Here is an 11,983-nt window from a genome sequence, read left to right on the forward strand (position 1 = left end):
ACCACTCTAGTGTTGCTTTAGCAGTATGCTTAGGGTCATTGTCCTGCTGGAAGGTGAACCTCCGTCCCAGTCTCACATCTCTTGAAGACAAACAGGTTTCTCTCAAGAATTTCCCTGTATTTAGCGCCATTCCTTCAATTCTGACCAGTTTCCCAGTCCCTGCCGATGAAAAACATCCCCACAGCATGATGCTGCCATCACCATGCTTCAATGTGGGGATGGTGTTCTCGGGGTGATGAGAGGTGCTGGGTTTGCACCAGACATAGCATTTTCTGTGATGTCCAAAAAGCAAAATTCTAGTCTCATCTAACCAGAGTACCTTCTTCCACATGTTTGGGGCATCTCCCACATGGTTTTTGGCGAACAGCAAACGTGTTTGCTTAATTTTTTCTTTAAGCAATGGCTTTTTTTCTGGCAACTCTTCTGTAAAGCCCAGCTCTGTGGAGTGTACGGCTTAAAGTGGTCCCATGGACAGATACTCCAATCTCCGTTGTGGAGCTTTGCAGCTCCTTCAGGGTTATCTTTGGTCTCTTTGTTGCCTCTCTGATTAATGCCCTCCTTGCCTGGTCCATGAGTTTTGGTGGGCGGCCCTCTCCTGGCATGTTTGTTGTGGTGCCAGATTCTTTCCATTTTTTAATAATGGATTTAATGGTGCTCCGTGGGATGTTCAAAGTTTCATTTTTTTATAACCCAACCCTGATCTGTAGTAATCCACAACTTTGTCCCTGACCTGTTTGGAGAGCTCCTTGGTCTTCATGGTGCCGCTTGCTTGGTGGTGCCCCTTGCTTGGTGGTGTTGCAGACTCTGGGACCTTTCAGAACATGTGTATATATACACTGAGATCATGTGACACTTAGATTGCACACAGGTGGACTTTATTTAACTAATTATGTGACTTCTGAAGGTAATTGTCTGCACCAGATCTTATTTAGGGGCTTCATAGCAAAGAGTGAATACATATGCACACACCACTTTTCAAGTTATTTCTTTCATTTCACTTCACCAATTTGGACTATTTTGTGTATGTCCATTACATGAAATCCAAATAAAAATCTATTTAAATTACAGGTTGTAATGCAACAAAATAGGAAATATACCAAGGGGGGTGAATACTTTTGCAAGGCACTAACTTCAGAACACAGTTGACTACAAATACAAAGTTGCAATTGATACAAACAAGTGACATATAAAAATATGCTTGAAATGAAAACTGAGATGACTACATTAAAATATAAACAGTAAGGGGCAGCAGGTAGCCTAGTGGTTAGATTGTTGGGCCAGTAACCGAAAGGTTGCTAAATCGAATCTCCGAGCTGACAAGGTAAAAATCAGTTGTTCTGCCCCTGAACAAGGCATTTAACCTGCTGTTCCTAGGATGTCATTGTAAATAAGACTTGCCTAGTTAAACCAAAAATAAATAAAAAATAAATAAGCCTATTTCAATCATATTGAAATACATTTCATGTTTAATCAGTTCAGTCCTATTTTGCTACTTGTAGGTTAGCTCTTAAAAACCATTCTTCTCCGTATGTATTGTTTTCAGGCATTACTGTCACGTCCTGACCAGTAAAGGGGTTATTTGTTATTGTAGTTTGGTCAGAACGTGGCAGGGGTGTGTTTGTTTAGAGTGTTTCGGGGTTTGTTGGGCTGTGTTCTGTTTTGAGGGGGGTGTTTGTTTAGAGTGTTTCGGGGTTTGTTGGGCTATATTTCTATGTTTCTCTAGTTCTATGTTTAGTTAATGGGGTTGACCTTCAATTGGAAGCAGCTGCTCCTAGTTGCTTCTAATTGAAGGTCCTATTTAAGAGGGGTGTTTTTCTGTAGGATTTTGTGGGTAGTTGCTTCTTGTTTAGCTGTGTGCCTGACAAGACTGTTATCGTCGTTATTTTTGTATATGTGTGTTTTGTTTCGGTTTTCTTTCTTTCTGCCGAATAAAAGAAGATGAGTATACACATTCCCGCTGCATTTTGGTCTAATCCTTACGACACCCGTGACAATTACATTCACCCACATTTGGCTCTATGTAAACTACAATTCCAACGTCGTGTTTTAACGCCAATAATCATTGCTTTTGAAACGATTTTCGAAACATATGCTGATATTCCCCTTATCTTTCATGTCAACGATAAAGCTTTAAAAAAATATACACCCTTAGTTTTGCAAAGATCCATCTGTGTGTGCCTCCAGTTGATGAACTACACTTCCTCCCCAGTTAGTTTACACACAGGTGTTCGGAGCATGCTAGATAGCTAATTAGCATAGGTGGTGTCTTGCCTGTCTGTCTTCCGTAAACAAGCGCTGTAACATGGAGATATGGCTGTGTGGGAAAACTAACCCTATAAAGGTGTATAGTAATTGACCTTTTCTTTTTTGAAAAATATTTCTCAATTATATGAAAGATACATACAGTACCAGTCAAAAGTTTGGACACACCTACTCATTCAAGGGTTTTTCTTTATTTGCACTATTTTCTACATTATCGAATAATACTTAAGACATCAAAACCATGAAATAACACGTAGTAACCAAAAAAGTGTTAAACAAATCAAAATATATTTTATATTTCAGATTCTTCAGAATTGCCACCCTTTGCCTTAAGCTTTGCACACTGTTGGCATTCTCTCAACCAGCTTCACCTGGAATGCATTTCCAACAATCCTGAAGGAGTTCTCACATATGCTGAGCACTTGTTGGCTGCTTTTCCTTCACAATGCGGTCCAACTCATCCCAAAACATCTCAATTAGGTGAGGTAAGGTGATTGTGGAGGCCAGGTCATCTGATGCAGCACTCCATCACTCTCCTTCTTGGTCAAATAGCTCTTACACAGCCTGGAGGTGTGTTGGGTCAGTATCCTGTTAGAAAAACAAATGATAATCCCACTAAGCGCAAACCAGATGGGACGGCGTATAGCTGCAGAATGCTGTGGTAATCATGCTGGTTAAGTGTGCCTTGAATTCTAAATAAATAACTGACATTGTCACCAGCAAAGCACCATCACACCTCCTCTTCCATGCTTCACGGTGGGAACCACACATGCAAAGATCATCCGTTCACCTACTCTGCGTCTCACAAAGACACGGCAGTTGGAACCAAAAATCTCAAATTTGGACTCATCAGACCAAAGGACAGATTTCCACGAATGTCCATTGCTCGTGTTTCTTATTGGTGTCCTTAAGTAGTGGTGTCTTTGCAGCAATTCGACCATGAATGCCTAATTCATGCAGTCTCCTCTGAACAGTTGAGATGTGTCTGTTTTTTGAACTCTGAAGCATCTATTTGGGCCGCAATTTCTGAGGCTGTTAACGCTAATGAACTTATCCTCTGCAGTACAGGTAACTCTGGGTCTTCCTTTCCTGTGGCGGTCCTCATGAGAGCCAGTTTCATCATTGCGCTTGATGGTTTTTGCGACTGCACTTGAAGAAACGTTCAATGTTCTTGAATTGTTCTGTATTGACTGACCTTCATGTCTTAAAGTAATGATGGACTGTCATTTCTCTTTGCTTATTTGAGCTGTTCTTGCCATAATATGGACTTGGTCTTTTACCAAATAGGGCTATCTTCTGTATACCACCCCTACCTTTTCACAATATAACTGATTGGCTCAAACACATTAAGAAGGAAAGAAATTCCACAAATGAACTTTTAACAAGGCACACCTGTTAATTGAAATGCATTCCAGGTGACTATCTCATGAAGCTGACTGAGAGAATGCCAAGAGTTTGCAAAGCTTTCATCAAGGCAAAGTGTGGCTATCTCAAATATAAAAACACTTTTTTGGTTACTACATGATTCCATATGTGTTATTTCATAGTTTTGATGTCTTCACTATTACTCTACAATGTAGAAAATAGTAAAATAAAGAAAAACCCTTGAATGAGTTGGTGTGTCAAAACTTTTGACTGTATGTTCCTTATGGCCTTTGCAGAACTCAGGGCATCCATACTTATTGCCGTTCGTGGAGCAGCACAGAGCTGTTGATTAGAGCTGTTGTGAAGGAAGATGTCAAGCAAGTGAGTTTGTCTTTATACAGGACCTCCCGCCCCCACCTACTGTCAACCAGTCATGTAAAAAGAAAATATGGAGGCGCATAGCGATTCAGTACAGAGCTCAATATGGCCTCTCCATGCCTCAGGAGGCACCGCAATTGCATCACACCCTCCATACAGAGCCTTCGAGCACATTTTCGGATCAAGCATAAATTGGCTTTTAGCGGGTTGGCTCTCCCATAGACACAAATGCATTAGCAGCTGGGTCTGGTCTGCTTAGTTTATTGACTGTATATGAACCAGAAAAAATGTTGGAGTGGGATGTCTCTCGCTTCCTCTTCCCACTCTACTTTAACCACAATGAAAGGAGAATTGTGGTTATAGAGATACCCAGCCTAAAACCCCAAAGAGAAAACATTGCAGATGTAGAACCACAGTGGCTAGGAAACACTCCCTAGAAAGGCAGGAACCTAGGAAGAAACCTAGAGAGGAAACAGGCTCGAGGGGTGACCAGTCCTCTTCTGGCTGTGCCGGGTGGAGATTGTAAGAGTCCAGATCATTCTTCAAGATGTTCGAACGTTCATAGATGATAGTAACAGTTATAGTGGGTGCAACAGGTCAGAACCTCAGGAGTTAATGTCATTTGGCTTTTCATAGCTGAGCGTTCAGAGGTCGAGACAACAGGTGAGAGAGAGAGAAATAGGGAGACATAGGGAGAGAAATAGAGAAAGGGAGCGAGAGAGGAGGGGTCTGTGGCATCATGGCATCTGTGACAGCCTCAACGGGGCTTCCCATGCTATCTCCATGTTAAAGTAGTACATTTTCTTCTTCTTTTGATGTTTGAAAAAGTGTAAAGTTAATATTAGTGACTTACCACCACATGCAGTGCTGGAGTTGAATCAAATCTTGTCATTCATTTATTGTGGCCACTAGATGGCGGCCATACAGGTTAAAGACATTTACAAACCAGGCAAACCAATTTGAAGATCATTGGCTGATCACTCCCAACCCATAAGAATCCCCACCCAGTTGACTACCTTAAAATGGTGAATGCCATCAATGGTAATGGTCATGCAAAAACGGTTTATTTCCATTTATTGATCTCTATACATCTCTATGGGTAAAAGCCTGAAGCATCTGGTCTGGGATTCCACTTACCACCAAATATAGTGGTGAGAGGAAATCCAGTGACAGGCAGAGAAGATGGAGCATAATAAAACTTGGTTGGCATTCGGCATTTCTCATGGATGTTTCGGATCTCAAGACAGTTTTCTATTCTCAAAACTAGAATCTTTAACGAGATAGTTCACCTAAATTACAAAAAGACAGTGGTTTCCTTACCCTGTAAGCAGTTCTATTGACAAGGTATGACGGCAATACATTTTGGTGTTTTATTTCCCTGGCACTGTTTTCAAATGCTAACGTTTTTGCGTTTGTGGCACAAATCCCATTGAAGTTATGGTATCCATATTAGCATTTTTGGTAGTTGATTATCAAAAAAAATTCTAAAATCGGTACCATGACTTTCTTTTGTTTAAATATGCTTGATAATTATAATGTTTTGTGTTGTAGTGATCCTTGTATGAGCCATGTTCCAAATTGGTTCACCCTATTGGCGCTATGTGTAGGATATTTGCCTTTCACGCCAGCGACCCGGTTTTACTTCCCCGCCCCACCATTCCCTACAGTGGTGTCAGAAGCGGGATGGCGGTCATTAGGCATGTGTAAGGGGGCTGAGAAGTTGAAGCACGGGCCATGCCTTCCCGTTGGAACGTGGCTCTTATATTTGCTATAAGAGCCATGTTACAATTTCCATCTATTAGCGCGATGTGTACGGCCTTTGCCTTTCACACCAGTGACTCTTCACTTACCTGCTTCGCCGTTAACTTCAGTATCAAGGAAGTTAATTGAGCATCTCTTTTGCAGTGATGACGGCACAAGAGGCTGCTGAGGGGAGGACAGCTCATAATAATGGCTGGAATGGAGTGAATGGAATGATATCAAACATATGGAAACCATGTGTTTTACGTGTTTGATACCATTCCATTTATTCTGTTCAAAACATTACTATGAGCCCGTCTTACCTAATTAACGTGTCACCAGCCGCCTGTGGATGACACCTATTAGAAAACACAAATGTGATAATACATTTTATAAAACATTTAAAGTATTTCTTGATGACAATTAGGACGCTTAACATAATTCCTAAATAAATACAATCTTTTTTTATGAGGCCTAACCAAATGTCATTTCAACATTTTATAGGAGAGAAAGCCAGAACTGATCAAGGCACTAACGACTAATTCTTTACACCTGGTGTAAATGCTGTGGCAAGGGCCTTACCTATAATTGGAGATTTGAGTGAATTCAGTCAGAACTTAGCATGAGTTTCAAGAGGGGGTTGTTTTGGTGTGTGTGATATATTTCGAAAAGTGGTTTTTACGCTACTCATATCAACTCTATAGACAGAATGAGAATGTCTCTACAATTCCAAACTCGAAGCCGGTTTCTTGAGCTCCATCTTTCAAACAGCCTTAACGACTGGGATATGGATGAAGAGATCAAGCTGACCACAACAACTGACCAATTTTACCAAGGTAAGAAAAACGTGTGCAATTTACACTCGGAAGGGGCTTAATGATGTCATGATGCCCTGAAAAGTTGTGGTATATATTACTCATTAGCAGGAGACAAACAGAATGATCAGTATCTGGTTCAGTGGCAGTATGCAAGAATATCGAGAAGAAAGGACGACCTCTCTTTTCAAAACTATCAGAAATCAGGTGAGGGTAACATGCCTAATCGAGATGTTACTTATCTTTAGTCTTAGCCCCACTTTAATGTTTCATGTATGTGTTTGGTGCTTCAATGTTATCTTAAAATGTACTTGCATTTCAGACTCTCCAATACAGCCAAATCTATGGTTAATGGTCAACCCCAACCTTGCCTGCCCAATTAAGTATCCCAAAAAAGTAACAAAGATATTGAGTCCCAAGGTGCCACTGAAACACCTGGCACCAGTACCCAAGTCCACAGTCCCCCATGTCAAACCCAAGTCTATCCCAAATGTGCTTCCAGTTTCACCTACTGAGGATATCTGCTTAGCTGACTCTCTACATGATGCGTCCTCCAGCGAGTGTATGGTAGGTAAACTCTGATCAGGAGAACAAACTTATAGTGAAAAAAGGTATGTATTTAGTTCATGGTTTTCAAACAAGATTATCAGTGCAATATGTATTAGCATTTAAGAGCACAACGGACATATTGCACTCAATTGATCTCTTGCTTCAATAACATCTTGTGACATATTTTTCATAGCTTACAGATGAGGATGACGCCTCTTCGGTGGATGTCCACGTTTGTCGGAAAGTCAAAACTGCCCGCAATGCGAAGGCCCCTAAGGGTGGACCACGAAAGCTTAGTCTGGCCCAAAGCAAGCGCCTCCAGCGGGTCCTTCAAGACAGCAACAACCTGAAGAGCGGAGCCTGGCTGCGTCCCCCTGTCAACTACTGCGTCTTAATCGCCATGGCTATTGGCAGCAGCCGCACTGGCAGCCTCAATGTCCAGCAGATCTATAACTTCACAAGGTAAGAACTACTGACCACAGAGAAGCAGCATGTGTTTTTGAACTGATGGGTGGAGATTCCCAGACCAGTAACACACTAGTTACTTTTTGTTGACGCTGGAGAAACTATACCGAATCCCAAATCGAACCCAAGTACTTGTGGAGAGCTGAGAGGATTTGACAGTAAGAATGTAATGGATCCACCTTGTCCTCTGATAGACTAAGGGTGGAAGTTTCACCATATTGCTTCTATCAATAACATCCTCTCAGTGCTTCACAAGTGCATACAGAAGAGTTTAGGGATCTATTTGTTGTTGTGCCATCTTTAACATTTCCATCTGTCATTATTGGGACACTTGAGGTCGCAGTCCTTGAAAGTGTAATGGAGGATGATTTTGTGTGATTCTCACGGCTCCCTCTCCCAGAGAGCACTTCCCATTCTTCCAGACAGCCCCTGACGGCTGGAAGAACACTATTCGCCACAACCTGTGTTTCAGCAACAGCTTTCGTAAGACCCCACAGCAGGTATGCAGCGAGGGGAAGAGGAAGTCCTGTCTGTGGCACCTGACTCTGGAAGGGCGCCGGAGGCTGAGGGATGAAATCCACACCCTTACCGGGGACTCGTACAAAGTGTTGAAGAGAAGCATGAATAATCCTGGTGAGTTTCAGGGGGCATAGTCATAGAATTACATATAGTGCATTTGAATTTAATTATAGGACCTCTGTGCAGAGCTGTCTTATTAGGGGGTGACACAGGACATTGTTTTCTTGCTATTTACATATGTAGGGCTGTATTTGATTAATATTGGATGTCGATGACCCAATGATGTCCACCACTGTACATACCGGTAATGTTTTATACTTATGTATGGGCCAGACTTTAGGCCAGGCTTTCAAATGAGGCTAAGGAAATGGTTGGACAACAGGAGGATTTTCCTACTGAGCTGGAAATACTGTCAGTTACGTTGGCGTGGCACCGTGTACATGACTGACTTTTTTTCTTCTTCCTATTTGACAGATATGATTCAGACTTTGTTCGCTTTATGATCTGTGCCTTAGAGGTTACCCCAAACTGAGGTGGGACATTGGCTGTGATGCAAGGGGCATCGATGGCTGTTGATAATGCATAAATGAACAGCAGCACTATTTTTTTTCCTTAGACTGTATATTTTTGGGGTATATTTTGGGTTGTGCTAATGTTTCAGGCATTTGTGTATGAATTTCACTAACTGTACTTTTTGGATTTGTTTTCAAAATAAAAATGCATCAAATATAACTTTTGGCAAATGCCGCCACTTGTTTATCTACTATCATCATCTCAGTTGGCTGATAAATAATAATAAATATACAAATTGTTTTGCATATAAAGATGACTAGTAAAAAAAAAAAAATCCAGAATAGATGGGTGGGTTGTTTAGCAACACAATCTACATGTGCACAACTATGGGACAAAATCGATGGGGTTTGCTTAGATTGCTGCTTGTTAGCCATATTAGCATCGACATGAAACCAGCTGAAATTAAGCTTTTACGATTCCCCAAATGGTAGATTCATGTCATTGTTGGTAGCCATCCAGAATCACAACTCATGGACTTTGATCCATCTTTTGTCAGAATATACTTTTTGTAGCTGGTTTAAAGCCAATTTATGCTTGATTTGGAGGCTCTGTTCAGAGTGATGTGGAGTCTCCAGGGTAGGCAACCCTGGAGTGCTGCAGGCACTTCTTGTTTTGGATTTAACCAACCTGGAAGACCAGGTGTATTGACTTTGGGCAATCACTGAACTACTTAATTACCTCAGTTGGTCAGGTGTGGTGTCTAGTTGGAAGAAAAAAATATATATATATAGTGCCCGTCTGGTGTTCAACCTTCAAGTTCTCTCACGTCACCCCGCTCCTCCGTTCTCTCCACTGGCTTCCAGTCGAAGCTCGCATCCGCTACAAGACCATGGTGCTTGCCTACGGAGCTGTGAGGGGAACGGCACCTCCGTACCTTCAGGCTCTGATCAGGCCCTACACCCAAACAAGGGCACTGCGTTCATCCACCTCTGGCCTGCTCGCCTCCCTACCTCTGAGGAAGCACAGTTCCCGCTCAGCCCAGTCAAAACTGTTCGCTGCTCTGGCACCCCAATGGTGGAACAAGCTCCCTCACGACGCCAGGACAGCGGAGTCAATCACCACCTTCCGGAGACACCTGAAACCCCACCTCTTTAAGGAATACCTGGGATAGGATAAAGTAATCCTTCTAACCCCCCCCCCTTAAAAGATTTAGATGCACTATTGTAAAGTGGTTGTTCCACTGGATATTATAAGGTGAATGCACCAATTTGTAAGTCGCTCTGGATAAGAGCGTCTGCTAAATGACTTAAATGTAAATGTAAGTCTGTGTATGTGTTCTATTTTGCACTTGTATAGTAGGGCTGGGAATTGCCAGTGACATCACGATTCGTAGTTGCCGATAAGATACGTATTGTGGTTTTCACGATTCTGTATGTATTGCGATTCGATACTGTGATTTTGTTGCGATTTGATGTTTCAAACATATTACTCACCATATATACAGTATGTCTGCTGCAGAGGGACAAGAGAGAACTATATTCATGAGATGAACACAGCTGTAGCTCGGCCACCTTCCACCGCAGATGCGAAAGGTCAACATGCAAAAAACATATCTATAGCTTAAGCAGACAGATGTTTATTTTTTATTATACCTTGAGCAGAGCATGAGGTGGTCTTTATTATAAAAAACTAAACATTTTCATGCCCAGCTTATGAGGCCCCTTGATGTGAGGCCTGAGGCTATTGGCTCTTCTGATTAATGGTAAGTCCGCCAGTGCTGATATGTTGGAAGTTATAGGAAAAGAGATGGACACCTACATCCTGGGCTGCACAATCTCCTTTAGTTTCTATTGTGTTATTTGGTATGTTTCTATTCTTTACTGAGGAAAAATTTAGCTACGACTGAGATGTGGTTGTCTCACCTAGCTATTTTAAGATGATTGCGTTACTGTAAGTCACTCTGGAGAAGAGCATCTACTAAATCAGGGTTTCCCAAACGCTGTCCTAATTTAACTGTAAAAACCTAAGTTAGACTGGCCCACTGGGCTTAAAATAGACCAGCCCATCTGGCATTTGCCCAGACTGCCCCTGGCTCACGCGGATTTTTTTTTTAACCAACTAGGCAAGTCAGTTAAATTCTTATTTACGATGACGGCCTAGGAACAGTGGGTTAACTGACTTGTTCAGGGGCAGAACGACTGATTTAACCTTGTCAGCTCGAGGACTCGATCTAGCAAGCTTTCGGTTACTGGCCCAACGCCCTAACCACTAGGTAACCTGCCGCCCCAGAAGAAGCAGAGAAAGGAGAAGATTGGCCCCAGCTACCCTCGGACACCACAGTTTGAGTTGGCTACAATGACTGTGTTTAACAGTGTGAGGACACACTTCAATGAAGTGGGTGAGTGTCTCAGCCTCAAAGGTGTGACTAATTGCCTTGTTAGCACCCCAATATGTTTAATTGGTTGTGTTCACCTGTATTGTCTTTAAGACTTGTTTCTTTGTTTGAGGGGTGGCCACCCAAAGGAGGGAATGCAGTCCTGAGGTATGGCTGTTTCTAGGATGTGGTAATGAGTCTGACACTGGAAGTTATGGGAAACAAGATGGACGTCTGCCTCCTGGGTGCCTTTTGTTTGCATTTTATTTGGTATGTTTTATATTTGCATGGTTGATTTGTGTTCTTGGGTCAACCTGGACAGTACTGAAAACATCAACTGATGGAAACCAGGTCTTCATTTATTAAATGTCTTAAAACCGGTCCTTCACTCTGCCTGCTCAACCCAGATCCCAAAGAACCTGTCACTTTCCACCTCATGAAATATAACACCACACTAAAACTGTCCAGTTTGTGGTTTAACTGTTACCAGCCTTCTTGCTCTCTATTTTAACGGTAAATTACCCCATATAATTAACATTTTTATTGAACCAGCCAAGTCAGCTAAGAAATTCGAATTTACAATGATGGCCTACCAAAAGGCCTCCTGCGGGGATGGGGGCTGTGATAAAAATACATATATAAATATAGGACAAGACACACATCACGACAAGCGAGAAAACACTACATAAAGAGAGACCTAAGACAGCAACATAGCACTGCAGCAACACAAAACATGGTACAAACATTATTTGGCACAGCAAAAAGGGCAAGAAGGTAGACAACAATACATCACGCAAAACAGCCACAACTGTCAGTAAGAGTGTCCATGATTGAGTCTTTGAATGAAGAGATTCAGATAAAACTGTCCAGTTTGAGTGTTTGTTGCAGCTCGTTCCGGTCGTCAGCTGCTGCGAACTGAAAAGACGAGCGATCCAGGGATGTGTGCGCTTTCGGGACCTTTAACAGAATGTGTGTTGTATGTGAAGGATGAAGGTTGCAGTAG

The 11,983-nt window shown here is 42.1% G+C and overlaps 1 protein-coding gene across 2 annotated transcripts; it reads left to right on the top strand.

Annotated features, from left to right (window-relative positions):
• The first annotated feature begins 6,350 nt into the window (after nt 1-6,350).
• Nucleotides 6,351-8,723, top strand: foxr1 (forkhead box R1). 2 transcript variants are annotated; one of them, XM_014137123.3, is made up of 6 exons: nt 6,351-6,581; nt 6,672-6,767; nt 6,883-7,127; nt 7,303-7,571; nt 7,975-8,207; nt 8,568-8,723. In XM_014137123.3, exons 1-6 carry the CDS (start codon nt 6,455-6,457, stop codon nt 8,594-8,596), a joined length of 999 nt encoding a protein of 332 aa, XP_013992598.1. In that variant the 5' UTR covers nt 6,351-6,454; the 3' UTR covers nt 8,597-8,723. The 2 variants fall into 2 exon arrangements, with proteins under 2 accessions (XP_013992598.1, XP_013992597.1); XM_014137122.3 differs by having other exon boundaries at nt 6,669-6,767; nt 8,568-8,722.
• Nucleotides 8,724-11,983: the final 3,260 nt, after the last annotated feature.

The sequence above is a fragment of the Salmo salar genome, chromosome 13 (genome assembly GCF_965601325.2).
Source record: "Salmo salar chromosome 13, fSalSal1, whole genome shotgun sequence".
Lineage (NCBI taxonomy): Eukaryota > Metazoa > Chordata > Actinopteri > Salmoniformes > Salmonidae > Salmo > Salmo salar.